General features: G+C 34.5%; 1 protein-coding gene across 1 annotated transcript; it reads left to right on the forward strand.

The window, feature by feature from the left end:
• The first annotated feature begins 2,417 nt into the window (after nt 1–2,417).
• MS1 (RING/FYVE/PHD zinc finger superfamily protein) lies at nt 2,418–5,020 on the forward strand. The gene is made up of 4 exons (XM_023692653.2): nt 2,418–2,906; nt 3,139–3,400; nt 3,508–4,155; nt 4,251–5,020. The coding sequence occupies exons 1-4, from the start codon at nt 2,582–2,584 to the stop codon at nt 4,933–4,935; spliced, it is 1,920 nt and encodes a 639-aa protein (XP_023548421.2). The 5' UTR covers nt 2,418–2,581; the 3' UTR covers nt 4,936–5,020.
• Nucleotides 5,021–19,926: the final 14,906 nt, after the last annotated feature.

Here is a 19,926-nt window from a genome sequence, read left to right on the forward strand (position 1 = left end):
ATCAACTAGAAATTTAAAACGAAAAAATGAAGGATGACCTAGGTGTAAATGCCACAAATCATATGACCGAAATACTTGATAAGCTGAAGGTTTGATTAGAGAGGAAGAAATATGATAGAGACCTCCAAATTTTTTACCTGAGCCAATCATCTTACCCGTAGCCAAGTCCTGCATAACACAAGAATTAGGATAGAAGGTGAGAACATTTCAAGTCATTGGTAGTTTGCTTATGAACATCATGTTTAAATTGAATGAAGGTACACATAAAAATTATTTAATTTAAGGTCAAGATTAAAGGAAACATTGCTAGTATGTGACACATGTGTTGTCCCCCCATTAGGCAAATTTACTGTAAAATTGATTGCAGTCTTTGGTTTAGTCATAACAGAAGCTTCAGATATTATGATCGGTAGCTCCATTATTAAGAATCCATAAATTAGAACTAGCTAAGTTAATGGATCATGTAGATACTAAAAACAAATTTGCAACATTGATGTAACTGTTAGAATTACCAGAAGGATGACGATTGAGTGTAGATAAGGCTTGCGCTATCTGATGTAATTGCTTAGAAGAAAAATTTGAAATGAAATTAAGTGACGGACTGTTCTTCTCTATTCAGCTGAGAAGCATCAATCATATTTGCAGATGATCGATATCCATGATTGCTGCGTTGATTGACTTGTACTATCTTTCCAGAATTATTTTTCTATCAACATCAAATTTTTGTATGTCCCTTTTTATCACAAAGTTTATAGTAAAACTTAAGGATTCAACACTCATCGATTGTATAACCAGTTCTATTGCAGTGTTCACATAATTTGTCCTTGTAAATTTTGAATATGTTGCCTTCTTCGCATTGCTGTACAGTTGATAAATTCTCAATAGATTCAGAAGTTACCTGACATTGCATATCTTCTTGTACAAGTAATGAATAGGCTTGCCTCACATTAGGTAATGGAGTCATCATCAACATGTTAGACCTCGCCATTTTATAAGACTCATTGAGCCCCCTGAGTTGTTGCATCAACTTGTCTCGCTTTCAATTCATCGCAAAATGCTTTGAGGTTGGTGAAACATGCTGACAGTGCCATGGTTCATTGTGATATCATTGCTATAACATTTGTATTTGAAAAATTGCTGGAGCATTCTTTTGTGAGAATTGATCATGAAGATCAATCCACACTTGATCAGCTGTCTTGGCGTGAATAATACTTTCAGCAATATCTAGTTCAACTGAATGAGTTAACCAAAATTATACCATACTGCGACACTGGTTCCCGAGTTTAAATTCTTTTGAATTTGCCTCTTGAGATGGTTCTTCAATTGTGCCATCAATGAAACCAATTTTCTTTTTGCAATAAGGGCATGCATAGCTCATTTACTCCTGAATTGGTAATTTATCCCATTTAATTTGATTGGAACAAGTGCATATGAGAGTGTTGAATGTAGTAGGGATGTGTATAATGGTTTTGAAGCTATATTTGGCTGATTTTGCGATTAAAAGAAATAAAAGAAATTTTGATATTTAAGAACACCAAAGATTGGTGCTCTAATACCATGTTAAGAATGAGAAATAAGAGTAAGATCAAAAATTAATGTTCACAATATTTAATACGATACAAGTTACCAACTAACTCCTAACAATATTTAAATAGGATACAAGCTACCACTTTAACTAAGCATATAAAATCGTTCTTGACTCAAAATCATTTGAACCAATTAGAAAAATCAAGTTGGTTGGGTTAGCTAAAGTTCTATCGAAATTTCTTTGAAAGCATATAAAATCGTTCCCAACTTAAAATCATTTGAACCCATTCGAAATCAAGTTGGTTGGGTTAGCTAAAGTTCTTTCCAACTTTCTTTGAAAGCATATAAAATCGTTCCTTACTCAAAATCTTTTGAACCAATTTAAAATCAAGTTGGTTGGATTTGTACCTAACAAGAATAGAGTTTAGGACCCAACCCAACCCAACCCAACCCTCCATTTTTAAATTGAGTTTGATTGAGTTATGAAGTTGTTTTTTTTAATTATTTAAAAAAAAAAAACCTTATTTACTAGATTAATAATTAAAATTTCATAAAACTAAAATATTCACACCTCACCCTACTTATAAAAGTCAAATATTATAATCTTAAAAGTCAAGTAAAATTGAATCGAGTTGGTCAAGTTTCCTCTACCAAAACTATGTGAACAACTCAAATTTTCGATTTTTAAAAAGTTGAACCCAACCCAAACGGAAACAAAATGGGAGGTGTGAACTTAAAAAGTTGATCCAAATGAGTTCATATTTTTGTTTGGTAAATAGTAAAATGGGAAATCCAAAAGGGTAGTTAGCCAAGAAAGTGTGCGTTTAATTATAAAGTCCAATCTATCTCCCCCAACCGACCTCAAAAATTGGCGGAGCATTCCCAATTTTCTAATACCCACACAACAAAATTCTGAGCTTCTCCAAAAGCATGCCCCCTATATTTTAGATTCCTCAATACCCCATCATGCACACCACCACTCCCACTTTTTTTAACTCATGCCTCCCCTTATAAATCCACCTCTTTCCCCAATCTCCTTCAATTCCCCCACACCATGGCGGACCTCATCCCCGGGAAGAGGAGGAGACCCGCCACCACCACCACCACCACCACCCGCGGAGACAGGGTGTTCCGCTTCAAGACCTTCGGGAAGAATGGCCATCCTACCCACTTTCTCGGCCGCTTCTGGGAGAACGTGGAGGCTCTCCTAGGGTTCGGCCACTGGGAAACTGGAGAGTCTCCCAACCGCTTCCGGTGTTGGTCCTTTCGCCTGCAGGTTCAGCGCCACCCCCCCTTCCATGTCGTGCTGTTTGTGGTGGAGGAGCCGGCTGAGGCGGCTACCGCGGCCGCCAGGCACTGCAAACAATGCCAGTATGTTGGTAAGTTCTTTTTTTTTTTTTTTTCATTTTGATCAAACATTTAGTATTTATTTCTTTGAATTTTTTTTAATATTAATTAAATATAATTTAATTTAATTCTCTTATTAAATTGTTTTTTTTTAAAAGTTTATTACTAAAATATAAGTACTACATCAATAATATTCATTTGTGATGAGTTATTTATTGATTGAGGTGTGTAATAGTATTCTAAATTGGGGCAATACACTTTCAGGGTGGGGACATCATATGATATGCAATAAAAGATATCACTTTGTGTTGCCATCAAAGGAGACGATGATGGCTGCTTCTTCAAACAGCAAAAGCATGTTGAGTTCGAGGCTGATGGAATTACAAGGCCATATTCTTCATGGGGTTTTCCACTCCAATGGCTTCGGCCATTTGCTGTGTCTTAATGGCCTTGAAATGGGCAATTCTTTACCCGGCTACATTGTGATGGACTTTTGGGATCGCTTGTGCAATGCACTTAAAGCAAGGTTAGGCCTATTTTATAAAACTTACTTACTTTTACAACAATTTTGATACGTATTTGACATAATCATATCTTAAATATTCATTTACTTTGATGAGAAACGCAACATAGAAAGGTGAGTTTGAGGGATATTGCACAAAAGAAGGGAATGGAACTGAGGCTACTCCACAGCATTGCTTATGGCCAGCCATGGTTTGCCCAATGGGGCTACAAATTCAGCCGTGGTGCATTCAAAGTCACCATTCAAATGAACCAAAGAGCCATTGAAGCCCTTCAAACCCTCCCTCTTTCGCTACTTCTCCACCACCTTGTCATTGCTCATCCACACATTCCCTTCATTTTCTCTAAGTACCAATCCCTCTCCATCCACCCTCTTCACACCCTCCAAGACCTCCTCCAATTCATGCTCAATCTCAAATCCCCTCTCCCCACACAAAATTCCTTACAACAACACTCCCATACCTTGCCTGGATTCTTGCTCGAAAACTCATCTCGATGGTCCCCAAAGCGTGTTGAGATGGCGGTTCGAGTCATCGTCGAGGCATTGAAACGAGCCGAATTTCGATGGGTATCACGACAGGAGGTACGGGATGCCGCTCGTATTTATATCGGCGATACGGGGTTGTTGGATTTTGTGTTGAAATCATTGGGAAATCATGTTGTTGGAAATTATTTGGTACGAAGAACACTAAATCCGGTGACCAAAGTGCTTGAGTATTGCTTGCAAGATGTTTGTAGTAGCGTTCAAATGAAACCTAGGTTTGTTAATTTACCATTAACTTCAAAAGCTTTAAATGTAATAGAAAATTAATTTATTATAATTATTATTATTTTTCATTTACATTTTGAACAAGGTGTATAGTTGGGAGAGCGGAGTTGGCTAAGGATATATCCAACGTCTACAAATACATTCTTGGAGACCAAAAGGCATTGCAAGCTAAAGGAATCCTTCCCACTCTAACAATGGCTTCTGAGATCATCCTCGACTCGAAGTTCCTGGTCAAGGAGTATACGACCGAGCCACAGGTGAAATCCAAGCTCGAAACGGAAGGCAAACAACACATATTGTGCACAATTAGAGTGAAAAGACAAGAAGCAACAACAACACTTCCATATGAATGCATTGGATTGAAGAACAATGGCACCATTGATGAGCTAAAGAAGGAGGTGGAAAGGAACTTCAAGGAAATGTATTGGGGATTGAGTAGGTTTGTAGTGGAAAGGATAGTGGATTTGGAGGCAAAAGGGAGGGATTTAGTGTTTGAGTTGATGGAAGTTGGTGGGAAGTTGGTGTTTGAAGGAAGTGGAGAAGATGAAGGGAGGGTTTTGATAAACAATAATGATGGAATTGAGAAGAGAATTATGGAGTGTGTTTGTGGAGCTGTGGAAGATGATGGGGAGAGGATGGTAGCTTGTGATATATGTGAAATTTGGCAGCATACAAGGTGTGTTCAAATACCAAATGAACAACAAGTTCCTCAAATTTTTATTTGTAATAGGTGTGATCAAGAAATTGCATTGCTACACTCCTTGCCTTAGATGCTATCCAAATTTGTGTGCTTCAACAATAAAGACTCTTTTAAGTGTTTCTTTGCTAATTCCATACATCCTTCTTTATAATTAATCATTTCATTCGAGCGAAATTGTCAAAAGAAATGGCGATACTTACGTTAGTTGTAATAAATTTTACGGTTATTTTAAAGAGGTCTCCCGTTTTAAGTGTGTGTAATCAAGTTGAGTCGTCGTAGTTATACATGAGACTCTTGCCTTTACTTGAAAAAAGAACAAACATAGAATGAGCAATAAAAAAGGTTAAGACATCTATATGAACTTTAAAGAGAATGAGTTTCATTTATTCTTAGACGGTTACAAGTGTTGGGTGGATGATAATTTAGAGTTATGATTTTTCTTTAACCTAGTTTAAGACTTTTATTTAGTTTAGGGTTACATTTACCGAGTGACTAATTATGGTCATAAAATATGAAGATTAAAACTCTTGAAATGTGTCGTGGAAGGTAAGGGTTGAATAGTGGCTAATATGGTCATAAAAACATGTATGTTGTCTTTGTAAAATAAACTTGGAAAATGTAGTGAAAAAGACATTTGTGTTTTCATTTAGCCAATGACTAAGTTTATTTGCAATTGTATGTAGTCTATGCTGCATGTTTAGAATCATTCAAACTTGACATGTTCAATCTTACTTATGGAGTGATTCGAGTCTCAAATAAGTGTTCTTGTCTTGAGATAGTTAATCAACAAGGTAATCCGAATATTACTTTTCCTTGAGGTTTATTTTTTTCTTATCGTTTTTTGGAGTTCTTAGAAAAGTTAGATTGGAAGGTCATGTTTTCAACAGGGTTGTTCGATCAGATCTCAAGAGTTCCTTATCATATTCAATAAGTGATCCCAATAGAGTCGAAAATATAATCACTTGCAGCATGGTTAATAATAGGTGGAACCTACTTTTCTTGACTATTTTTTCGGTCGAATGCTTTCAAAATGATCAAGTTAAGCCAACTAAATCGAAGAAGTGGACGGAAGATTTGTTTTTCGTTTTCAATTAGACTATAACACATGAAGAGTGTAGAACCTTAATTATTATGGATAAGCTCATGTTGTCCACCATTTAATTTGATATCACAAGTGGATTATTTGTTAAAATGTTGGATGCTTTTGGTATGAGAAGAAACTTGGTTAGTATTCAAGTGAGCACACATTTAGTGAACATAACATAACCCTAATTAAACCAATAGGTATAGCTATTTACTTTCCAAATCTCACACAATTCTCTTTACTAACATAATGTTGCCAATATAGATAGGTGTGATTTTGGTGATTAGTTGATCACACTAATATGTTACCCAAAAATCATAAAGTCATAAAGTCGAGCTGTATTTCTAGCACGAAAATAGAGATTTTTATATTTTTGGATCGTCTTTATGACTTAGTTAACAACACTCATTAAATATAGATAATTAATTTTTCTTTAATTTTAAAAAATTAAAATTTAAAATAAACTCGGCTTTCTTATACTAGAGTTCAAAGGTTCATTTAAAGCGTGAAATACATTATCTAAACATTCATACGCTCAACGGAGAGATAACATCCATCAACCACTCATAGAATAGATTAAAACATCACATCATCTTTTCTAGTGCAACGGAATACATTTAAAACAACATGCATCTTAAAAATCTCATCCTAGGGGCGGTTCAATAATTTTCCAAAACATACACAACATTCTCATCTAAATTGTCCTCATCAAGTCCTATTCATGCATAATCTAACCATCTAGGAAAGTTATGCTTGAATTCTAGCATGTCCTAGATATCGAACTACTTGTAGGCCCAGTAACCAACCTATTTGTAGGCTCTTATCGCATCTTTGACCTAGTCAGGAAGCCACAAACTTTACTCTAGGCTCTAAGTGTATTGCTCTTTTTGTGTGCAGTCTTGGGTAGCTAGCTGAGCCTATGCAGCAATAACCGATGTTTGATATTGAGGTGCTACCTCAACAAATTTTAACTAACAGGTGGAGACAACATGGTGAGTGCTAGCCTGCTTGATAAGAATCATGGTGTTCCAAATGCTCCAAACTAGACCTATTACATGATTCAAGGCTAAGAAGATTCAACAAGCATTCATTCTTCAACCATAATTTTATGTGTTACAAGCTAATTCGATTGAGAAATGACCATTTGGAGGTTCAGAAATGAATATTTGCACCGTTGAAATAGTGGATGAGATTGCTATCAATTACACCTGATAAGTTATTAGAAACTTTATTTATTATTTTAATTTCATAATTATTGTAAGGGGCAAAAGGGTGGAAGTTATTTGTATAGACTTCTCCTTTTGTGTAAATTTAAATGGAGTGAGATTAAATTCTAACCACTAACTTGTGGTCGTTGGACTATAAATACCAAAAAATTATTATGTAAAAGTCAAATTTTGGAGGAATGAAATTGAGATATTGGAGTGAGACTTTTACGCATAGAAATTTGAGTATCATCTTTGTCATTTCTAAGTTTCAAGCTATTCTTGTGATAGATTGAATCTGAGTCATTCAATCAAGTTTTGATCAAGTTCGATCGTGGAGTAACTCAATTTAGAACACTTCGATCTTTGATTTTAAGAGGTAATCTAATTCTAGTCTATCTTTCTTTGCAATAGTGGTCCCAAACTCTATAGCGTACCTGTCAAGCTCGGATGTTACATAACTACCCATGTAGCCATAAGTCCCGGATTAAAGTAGGTCGGTGGTTACTTTTTTAAAAGTCTACTTCTCTCTCCTCTCTAAAGAAAAGCGCGTCCTAACTTACTAAAAATTGGATCCGATGAAAGCCTACAAGTAGGTTGATTAGTAGGTATTTTTATACTCACCTCTTTCCTTATTTATTTCTCAAGTGTTTATTGACGGTCGGTCGAAGATGGAGAGCGTTCGAAAGTTGTGTGGTCACAAACGAAATTTTCTCGGAACGTCAGTCTAATTTATATTTTTTTGGGTGTTTTGTATTTTGGTTTAAATATATATCATGAACCTATTCCCTATTAAAATAAGCTTGAACAACACCAACTTATAATTATATTTCATTTTGTTTTTAGTTGTATGTTTTTTTATCACAGTCCAAGATTCGAAAGACGAGGTTAGTATATCAAACATGAAAAACCGAACATAAACATTTGTAATTGCTCGATAAAGGAATGCATTGAAATTTCGTTTTCATATCTGTACAAATAGTTTGATACCTCTAATCCCTCTTACACAACTACATCACTTTAAACCAATAGTCTATAAAGAAAGGGATTTTCGTGTTTCATGCATTTGATTGCTATATATGCTTTGCCAACTAAATTAAGAAACCCTTATGCCACTTTGTCATGGATACCCACGAAGAAAACACAATCTCCGTACACTGCATGATTCTCCTTCCGGACATACGCCCTTTACTCTACCAACCCTTTTCTTGCCGGAGACTAAAACTTCACCAATTTTTCTTTTTTATAATAATAGTTTGCAATAAAATTCTTGTGTTTGGTTACCTTTATATAAAACTAATTTTACTTACAAGTTTTTTGATTTTTGATTGATTACGTATAAATTATCACGAATGAATTTTTTATTATTCGTTTCATAATCATTTTTCTTTTTTAAAAAATTGGTTCTAAATGAATAGTACGAGTGAAAATATAAATCTCATATACGCTTTCAAAGCTTTCCTTTGCGTATAAGAAACGATGGGATTTTTTTTTTTTTTTTTTTTTTTTTTGTCGGACAAAAGTTGAGACCATTTTCAAGAGGGGGTTTTATGTCTCTATATAATTTTTAGTATTTGCACGTCTCCATGTAGAGTTATTGTAATACCAAAAGAAATTAAAGGAGGAAGGGGGAAAATGTAAGTTTCCAATTTTTATTAGATTATGAAGATGGAAATTTTGAAGAAAAAAATAATAATAATTTGGGATATTATTTTTGTTGTTGGAAATAAAACATTCTTATTATATAAGAGCGAAAATCCAAACAAATTTCTTAAACTTTCTCCTCAAATTAAAAACTACTAACGATTCTCGTAAACAAAGAAAGCACTGACCATTTTCTTAAACTTGACCAAATTAATAACGCTTATTGTCTCACACTCAGTAAGAAAACCAATAAAACTTAAAACTTTATATGCAAAATTATCCCTCAGTTCTAATACTAATGCATGAATATAGTGTTGAAATAGGATTGTGTACTCCAATTTCCTAAAATGATTCGGGGACTGAGGTAGCATAGAATTCAAGTTACGAATGAAGAATTCACTATCCCCAACTCCCATTTCTAATCCATTGTTAATGTTATTCCTATTTTGACTTAATTTAGGATCCACTCAAGGAGTTTGCAGAAATTTGGAATGTCGAATGCATGGAAGTCGAGAGCCCGAACACAAGTGAGCGAGTAAGTAGTCCTCTCGGTTGAGTTAAGATAAAATTAAGGTAAAGAACCACATGATAAGGTGCTCGATTTTACGTTTTATTCCCTAAACCCCTAATATGACCTAAAACCGATAAATTATCAAATTCACCCCTAAATGATATCTGCTATTCATGAAATCTATGGCCTAATATATTGAGATATGAATGGATGAAAATTTTAAAGTTCATGAGAGCATGTTTAGGTCATAAACCATGGATGGGAGTAAAAATGGCGAAGATTTTCCTACTTTATTAACTATGATTATCATAAGACGTGATTGTCATGAAACTTTACTAACTTAGGTCGTCATGAAACTTAACATCGCATTCATTTATGACACTATGAATGTATTATGTAAAATATTATCGACATTTGTATGAACTCATTGTCTAGATATTTTAAGACTAAAGATATTTAAGTATTTTTATAACAAAGATTTAGATATTTTAGGAATAAATAAGGTCTACATTGTCTAGTCTCTACTACAATTACTCTTCCACCGGATTAAGTTTTCTAATTCTAAAAAATCTCAAGCAAAGCAAAGTGTAATAGTTTCTAGAATTTCTTATAATTCCTCATTTAGAAGTAGCTTGAAAAATACTGAGATATGTCAAAGGTACAATTGAGTACTATCTTTATACAAAAGAAGGAAAAACTCTAAGTTAGTTGGATAATGTGATGTTGACTATACAAGAGACCATGATACTCAAAATAAACCATTGGATATATGTTCAAGCTCGATTTGGAAACAATTTCTTGATGCAACGAAAGATAACAGATAGTATCTTTGTCAACTACAGAAGCGGAGTATAGAGCAGTAGCGGGAATAGCTCAAGAAAGTACATGACTGAAACTCTTAATGGAGGATTTGCTCTAGAAAGTTGATTATCTACGATTTGCTTAGTAGAAAATCTGTTGTTTCACGCTAACACTAAGCATGTGGAGCTGTAGTTTCAATTTATTAGGGAGAACTAAAGATGGATCATGAAATTAAATAAACAATAAAAATGATTAATTTAAAAATATTATATATAACAAAAATAAAAAATAATAACCAATATTAGAAAAATAAAAATATATATAAATTAGTTTAAAGGGATGGTACATAACAAAAATAAAAAATATATAACCGTTTGAGAGTCCAACTATTAGAAAAATAAAAATTTTAAAAATATATATAAATTAGTTTAAAGGTATTATATATAACAAAAAATATATATATATAAGGTTACGATGGTGTTAGTATAACTTATGCGGAAACAATTTAGATCTTAGGCATTTTTAGAGTATCAATTATAGTAAATAACTAGCATGTGCATAAGTATTAAAACTCAAGGTCTTTAAGTACTAACCTTTTGTAGTTCAAATTCTCTTTTCCTCAGAAACCGGTTTCGAACCACCACTAGTGTCTTCTTCACTATTCTCCGACTTTAGAACGGGATTGTGGAATCCGATGAGTGACTAAACTTAGGAGGGATTTAGTATATATGAAGAGAGAGTTTGTGAGAGTCTTTCTCCTGGTTTTTCCCGGGGAGAAGTTACATGTACCTTGATCACTCTATTTATAGAGTCATATTTGCATGTTCTTGCAAATTTGAGATCACTAAATTTTGACACTCAAAATTCTACTCAAATGTTTGAGATTATGTGGTGCAAGTTTGAGTTAACCAAATTTTGACACTCAAAATTCCACTCAAATTGGTGGAGTTTATTTCACTTACTCAAACATGGATTTTTACATTAAGTGAAGTCAACATTTTGACTTTCGTCACCTCAATTCAACCATTAATTTGAATAATTAATTTCAAATTAAAGTAATATTAAATGATTAATTAAACTATTTAATTAATATTTAATATTAATTTAAATGTCAATCCCAATCAATTCCGACACATATTTGATTAAAATATTTAAATCTTATTTAAATATGTTCGATTCTCTCTTTTTGTTTAATTCGTAAATAAAACAAAAATGCGGTTAAATATATCGTATATATGTAGCGCATATTTCCTAATTTGAATTCGAACACTTCGAACTCACTCGTCACATTGTTCTATGGTTTAGTCCGATATGAGCTAGCAGAGAGACCTAATGGACCTATAGATCATGGGCTCTAACGATCCAAGATTAACCGGTTAAACTCATTAACCTTGTTAACCAACATTCGTTAACTACTAGGACACTCCACTATAGCCTAGTAGTTGCACTCCCCTCACTATAAATATATTTCTGTCCATTTGATATAACCATGATTAGTAAGTCGATCCTTCACAGGTTGTTCGTAACTAGAGCCGGGTCAATTTATCGTTTTACCCCTAAAGTTACTTCTTGTTCCTTAAGTCCCACTGATCCTCTAATGAACAATTGATTTGTGGTCCAATCACCAAACCGAATCCCTCTCGGGCCAATGAGAGGGTGGGGCCCCTTGTTCAAGACCTGGAGTTAGTACTTAAGGGAACAACCTCTCTACTATCCCTAAAAGCGGGTAGGAGTGAATTCTATCTTGCACCCTATGTCCCTAGCTATTCACCCAGTCTTACCCTTGAAATGAGAGGCTTATTGAGTCGGTGAACTGGGGCCACTCTCACCCATGTAAATCTAAGGATAATTCTAAATAAAGAGGAGTTCATAGTTAGCTCAGAATTAAGGTCGAGTTACCTAGGTCATCGAGTGAAAAAATCAGTTTCAACAGTAAACGGTATTATGAAGTGAGAGTGATTTTCTTCATGGTCTGATCTTATGCAATACTCATTGCATAGGACGCCCCCACTCACATGTTTCCACATGTACAATTTAGTGATCACATTGTTTATATCATATACAAAAGTGGGCCGCACCATAGTGTCCCTAGGATAAGGTACTCAGCCTTATCCCTGTACTATAGATCATTTTGACTGTATACTTGAACTTGGATCCAGTCTTATGTCTCTACATATAGTTTAAGTAATCATACTATAGCCAGAGTATTCTTAGTTTATTGGATTTAGATTAATGATCGTAAAATTTACTTCATTCAATAACAATATTTACTGAATAAACTTTATTGAAAATAGAATATGTTTTTATTTACAAACTATGAGTTTTAGGACATAAAACCCAATAGTGTCAGATCTTAACGTTGGTACTTCTTGCCTGAGATTATTAATCTCTCTTTGAAAGTTTTGGGTAGTTAGTTCTCTAGGTTTTTCGAACCTTTGGAGAACTGATTGGAGTCTGTAAGGATTTTTTTCTTCCCTTATGGTTTAGAGACCATCATTGCATCTCTAAGTCTTTGAAAGATATTCGCATGTTTGCTCGAATCAGAATAGGGAGCAATTTTTTGCTGGATATTCGCATGTTCTTTTTCCTTCCTGTTCTGATTCGTATTCTGTACTGGAATATGAATCGAATTCTTCCTGAAGTTCGAGGATTTCTCCCTCGTTGGATTGTTCTGAGTCTATTAGAACTAACGTAATAGCTGTTTCTTAAGCTCTTGATCAATATCCAACTCATTGATCTTTCCTCTGATCGGACACTTATTGGCATAGTGACCTTCCTTGATTTCTCTTGCTTCTTTGTGATCTTGTAGTTGAATATGTTGGCTTTTGAGATTGCACGGGTTTACTCCGATACTTTTCTCTAGGCCTGTATGATCTATATGATTTTGGATACGTTTTGACCTTCTTTCTTCTGGAGGTCGAAGGAGCTTCTATCCCCTTGCATCCATATTGATCGCAAAATTTTTCAAGCTCTTTTCTGTTTGATATAAGAATTGAGCTTGTTTTGAATCTCTGACTCATTGCAAAGTCTGAGTCCTTCTTCTATGATGAAAGATGCTATGGCTCCGTATGACAAAGTTTTTCATAGAATTGTTCCATTATACTTTGTCTTAAGACTGTCTTTGATTCTTCTTGAGAAGTGTTTTGGTAGTCCATTGACAAAATTCTCTTTCCAGAATTCCAACGAATTGTCCGTTCTAACGAGAACTTTGCTGAAATACATGTCTTTGTACTACCTAAAATCGCCTAAGGTTGGGCACTTTAGGTTCATGAGTATTTCGGCGGATCTCTCCTGGTATTTTAGCAGGTCGCCTACGAAGAATTCTATGAGGGTATAGACGAGGGTGTTGACAGCATCATCTACTCTTTCATGTTGTACCTCGGTCCTGGTTGATGAACCTTCTTCTTTAATGATTTGAGTAGTTGGCCTAATAACATAGTGGTTTAATATCTATTGACGAGTTGATTCGTCACGATATTTGTCCGACCAATCTTTGAGTTTCCCGTAAATCCAGTTACTAGGACTTGAGCAATTTAATGGTCAGATTTATGGCCCTGTAATTTATACGCGCTTGCGGCCATCATCATCTCATTGACAACATTTATTATCAGATAGTCGGACAACCATCAATATTCCATTCATAGATTGTTAGACCATTGTAATGAGCTTGAGTTTGTAGCATCTTTTCTTCGAATTGAATATCCGGAAAAGATGGTTGAGGATACCCGTTTTTCTGATTACTGGTATTATTTTGACTTCTTCTAGAGATCCTTTCAATTCCATTGTAGAGAGGTTCTTCTATCTCATTTACAATCTCATATTCGGATTCTTGGATTTCGTCGTAATTGTTAACGACATTGACAGATGAATCTTGAGGTGTTATTCCACGATTTAGAATTCTATCCAATTTTTCTTCTATCTTGGCCATTACAGCCTCTTCTTTTGAAATCCTCCTCGATCTGAGTAATGGGATTAACTCATCGATCCTTGGTACAGAGCTGCTTGCTTGTTCTTGCTGAGTACCAGATATCTTCGAGATTTTTCCCTCGATACTCTCAAGTTGAGTAGCAATCATGGATATAATCTTATTAGAATAATTGTTTTGATGCTGTATATTTTTTATATCCTTTAGAGTCGGATTACCCTTTTCTAGTCCTTCTGGAATATTTTTAAAAGGACTGGCTTTGACCTTTTCTCCATAGTAATTGTCAAATTCAACCTCTTCCAACGGAGGATGTTTTGAATATACCTCGTCGGATTACCTTTTTCTAGTCCTTCCCGAATATTTTTTAAAGAACTGGCTTTAACCTTTTTCTCCATAGTAGTTGTCAAATTCAACCTCTTCCAACGGAGGATGTTTTGAATATACCTCGCCTCTTCTGGTAGTCTTCTAGCTCCTCTGAGTCAAGGTGCATATCTGCAGAATATTTTCTTCAAACCATTCGAAGAATGGTATATTTTCTTCTATGGCTTCCATATGAGAATACTACTTAGCCCTTAATTCATTTCGCTCAGCTTCTTTGTAGGTTTGAAAGAACACATTTCTTTTTTAGGAGTTGGTAGCTGACATAAAATTTGCTTTTAGAAATTCCTTGTCTATCTGGAAATCAGCTATAATGACATTTAGCTGACTTTCTTAGACGGATTGAGTATCCATATCAGTATGGGTTGGAGATCTTGAGCCATCTTCGTAGTGGATTGATGCCTTCTTTGATCATAACTGACCTCTTTTACCTTTAAGTGGTCCTATATTGATTTTGAAACTTTTTAAGTGTTTGGTCTAGAATTCAGGAATTCTTTTACTTTCGAATCTGACGAAGGTTATTCGCTGAATTTTATTTCAACGCTTCCGTTGTCATGTTTGATGATTTGGATTGGGTTTTGAAATTCTTTTCTTTACCGAAGATTTGCATCTTCTATTTTAGAGAGAGTATTTATGGTTATTTGATCCTAAGAGAGAGTTTTTAGAACAGTCACTCCAGACTTTCTAATATTTACCTGTATGAGCATAGTTGATCCCCTTGGCGAGGATCTTAATGCTCTTATAGAAATATTTGTATTTATGAGCTTATAATAAACCCTAAATATGACAACTGAACAGTGAGTTTCAGCCTTGATGTTCAAGTTTTTTGACTGTAAGTCGAGCATAAGGGCTAATAATATGTGTGGGTCTTTGGGTGACAAAATATAATTTGGATAACAATTCAAATAGACTGTTCCATTCTCTAAATTTGATTGAACCATTCCCAGTAAAGAATTTGAGAAGTTTTCATGTCTCTTCTCTCGCAGGGAGTTAAGGACTGGGATATTTAATCCAAGTTTTAACAATGGTTTTACAGCGACTAGAACAAAATCGACGTGAAAATAGTTAAACTTTTCACGATGTTGGAGTATAAGAGATTTTGAAAAAAAATTCAGAGATTCCCTATCACTATGAATTGGGATATTTTTCCCTGAAAAAATTGATACAAGATATTTGAGTAAAATTGAGGATCAAAATTTGGTAGATAGTCCAATTTTGGAGTTCATCTTCAATTCTCGCAATGTGCTATTCTTGATGGACAGTATTTGAGACGGTCAGATTTTCTCCTCTTCTGTGTTCTTTTGAATTTTCTTCTTTTCAGTAGAACATTTGAAATGGTTTGATTTTCTGAATTTTCTCAGAAATTCGTTCATAAGATGAAGAATACTTGTAGAAATCGTCTTAGATTGGTTTAATTGGTTGAGTATGACCCCTCATGATAAACAATAATGTTTGATCTGAAAAATCATTGTTCTTCAACCTTCAACTTATGGAAGAATCGACTCGAATTAGGAGTTCTTATTTTGGCCATGTTTTCTGTAAATTGTGCGTTGTAAGTGAGCGCTTGCTGGATAAAGGATCAAACCATAGCCCCAATTTTAAGAATCATCGAGATACTTCGAGTGAATTTGGAGTTTGAAAGTCGTGTATAAAAACCCATAAACGTCAAAAATATTCCAACGAAGATTCCTGAAAATAATATGGTTCTTGGAACTTGATCCGTCAAGATAATTGCTCAACAAGTGTCCTTCCACAAGTTGTTAAGAATGAGAAACATAAGTGGGATAAAAAAACTGCCATCTTCACTAATATTCACAACATTTAAATAGGATATAAGCTATCCACTAACTCCTAAAAAAATAAGATAAAATATGCTACTAATCAAATACTCACAATAAGATAAAATATACTTAAATATACTACTAATTAAATTCTAAAAATAATATAAAATATATTATCAACCGATTCCTAAAAATCCAACTAATTAAGGATATATAAGATATATTCTATAACTCATTATATACCATAAAATATATTCCACACATATTTTTATATCGTAATACTTCCCTCAAATTGGGGAGTATATGTCAACACACCTAACTTGTCCTTCAGAAAATTAAATTGTTGAAGCTAACTTATTGCCTACGATTGGGAGCTCGACCTTACTTATTCTTGTTCCAAACTATTGCCCCAACTTCAGATTTTATAGGGGAAGCTTCCACCGACGTTGAAACCTCCAGAATCGTCATGATGTGGAGATTGAATTTTCTGGATAATCCGTCAGAAATATCCTCTCTGATCAGCAAGCTACGGATTTGATGATCTTTGTACGTTCTAGATATTTATTTTTTCAAAGGTCAACGGTCAAGGGTTAGAGGACGGGTGAAAATATTCGAAATGGTCAAAAACTCACCCTCATTTATTTTTTTCCAGGGTCAGAGGAGAGGTGAAAATAGTCGAAATGGTAAAAAACTCACATGCACGCTCCAAAACAAGCTCTTTATAAACTTGTAAAATAAGTACTAATAAATATATATATTTCATAAGCAAAGATTGAATTGGTGATAGTAAATTGCTCATGTGTCCAGTCATGCACATTCTAAACGCGCCAAAACGAGCTCTTTAAAAACTTGTAAAATAAGTCCTAATAAATATATATATTTCATAAGCAAAGATTGAATTTGTGATAGTAAATTGCTCGTGTGTCCTAGTCATGCATATTCCGCATCCTAACTGGTTTGTTTATTAACGTTGATAAAAGGGGTTTATTAACGTCAATAATAGGGTTCGAACCTATGCAATCTGTCTCTTTAACCACTCGGACATATCGACAATTATAAAAATCAATATTTTTTTTTATAAATTAAATACGCATGCAACTCAATGTGAGTCCAAAATTGCTCAATGTGCGGAGAAGTAATGCATATTCTAAACACGTAAGGCAAGATATGTTCGCATCCTAACTCGTCCTAGTGATCCGATCCCTACAAGCATTACTTGCCTAAAGTCGTCCTCAAGCAATTTGGTAGGGTTTGAATCTGTGCGGCCCAAAAGATTTTGAGTCAGTCTACTTAACCACTCAGACATACCAACACTAATGGAAATCAAATAGTCGAAATGATCAAAAACATAGAAGAAAGGTAACCATCGACAGTGAACCTATGCAAGCATAGCTCAACAGATTTCAAGTCTGTCTCCTTAACCACTAAGACATATCGACAATTATAAAAATTGTTATATTTTTTTTACAAATTAAATACGCATGCAACTCAATGTGTGTCCAAAATTGCTCAATGTGCGTCCTAGCATGGATCACAATATTTCATTCTCTATTCTCAATATTTCACCCTCCATTCTAATAGAGTGGAATGCATTAAAATAGGCATGCATACATATCATTTTCGATATGTGTCCTAGTCATGCATATTCTAAACACCCAAGGAAAGATATGCTCGCATCCTAACTCGTCCAAAACGAATCCTAATAATTTATTGGGTAGGATGACGTAAGGAACCGAAGACCAATCCATTTATTATGAGAAGTCGGTTCTAGTCATGCATATTCTAAACACCCAAGGGCAAGATATGCTCGCATAGACCAATCCATTTATTATGAGAAGTCGGTTCTAGTCATGCATATTCTAAACACCCAAGGGCAAGATATGCTCGCATCCTAACTCGTCCAAAACGAATCCTAATAATTCATTGGGTAGGATGACATAAGGAACCCAAGACCAATCCATTTATTATGAGAAGTCGGTTCATGGACTAACTAATCCGAGAACCAAAACACATATAAAAAGTGGAAATATTCACCACGAACATTTCAATAATTTGGGTCGATCAAATATAAGACTAGATAAAAAAAATAAGACATCAACAACAAGGTTTGAACCTATGTTGGCGCAATCTAATAAATTTTGAATTTGTCTCCTTAACCAATCAGACATATCATCACTCATGAAAATCAATATATATATATTTACACATTAAATAGGCCGGCACTCAATCTGAGTCCAAAATTGCTCTATGTACATCCTACCATGGATCAAAATATTTCATCCTCTATTCTAATAGAAAGCATAAAAAAATAGGCATGCAACTCAGTTTCTCATCGTAAGGGCATATTCATAATTTTTACATCATACATATCATTTTCATCCAAAATTGCTCGATTTGAGTCCTAGTGATCCCTACAAGTATTACTTGCCTAAAGTCCGTGTGGTTACTAACCTTGATGGAGCGTATCTGTTCCAAGCTTGCTTTTCCACTAGTTTGAGGTTCTAAATTCTCAAGGAAGGAGGTCACTTGAGTACAGTCATCAAAATTGCTTTTTCTGAGTCCTAATAAATCAATATATTTCATAAGAAAAGATTGAATTGACCTGTACATTAGAAAGCATTCTTGTAGGCATTGACCAACAGATATCGAGTCTGTCTCCTTAACCACTCAGACATATCGACACTAATGGAAATCGATAAAAAAAAATTTTATAAATTAAATAGGCAGGCACTTAATTTGAGTCCACAATTACTCTATGTGCGTCCTAACATGGATCAAAATATTTCATCCTCTATTCTAATTGAGTGGAAACATAAAAAAAAAAAAAATAGGCATGCAACTCAGTTTCTCATCATAAGGCATATTCATAGTTTTTTTTTATTATACATGTCATTTTCATCCAAAATTGCTCGATCTGTGTCCTAGTCATACATATTCTAAAGACTTAAGATTGTCCTAGTGATCCGTACAAGCATTACTTTCCTAAAGTCCATGTGGTTACTTATCGAGATGAAGCGTATCTATTCCAAACTTGATTTTCCACTAGTTTGAGGTTCTAAATTTTTAAAGAACTCACTCGTTGATCCTCATTCAATTTAAATTAAGGTTGGTATCGAAACAGAGGTGAAAATAGTCGAATGGTCAAAAACCCATCCGCACATGCCAAAACGAGCTCTGAGTCCTAATAAATCAATATATTTCATAAGAAAAAATTGAATTAGTGAGAACTCGCTTCAGACGTCAACAACAGGTTTTGTACTTATGTGCGAGCATAGCTTTACAAATTTCAAGTCTGTCTCCTTAACCACTCGGACATATCAATACTTATGAAAATTAATTAATTATTATTATTATTTTACAAATTAAATATGCAGGCACTCAATCTGAGTCCAAAATTACTCTATGTGCATCCTCAAAATTACTCTATGTGCATCCTAGCACGGATCAAAATATTTCATCCTCCATTCGAATAGAGTGGAAAGCATTAAAAAATAGGCATGCAACTCAGTTTCTCATCCTAAGGGCATATTCATAATTTTTTATATCATTTTCATCCAAAATTGCTTGCATCCTAACTCGTCCTAGAGAGTCGTACAAGCATTACTTGCCTAACGTCCATGTGGTTACTTATCGAGATGAAGTGTATCCATTCCAAGCTTGCTTGTCCACTAGTTGGAGGCTCTAAATATTCAAAGAACTCACTGGTTGGTCCTCATTCATTTTGAATTAAGA

The sequence above is a fragment of the Cucurbita pepo genome, chromosome 8, assembly GCF_057944985.1.
Source record: "Cucurbita pepo subsp. pepo isolate OVF chromosome 8, ASM5794498v1, whole genome shotgun sequence".
Classification (NCBI taxonomy): Eukaryota; Viridiplantae; Streptophyta; class Magnoliopsida; order Cucurbitales; family Cucurbitaceae; genus Cucurbita; species Cucurbita pepo.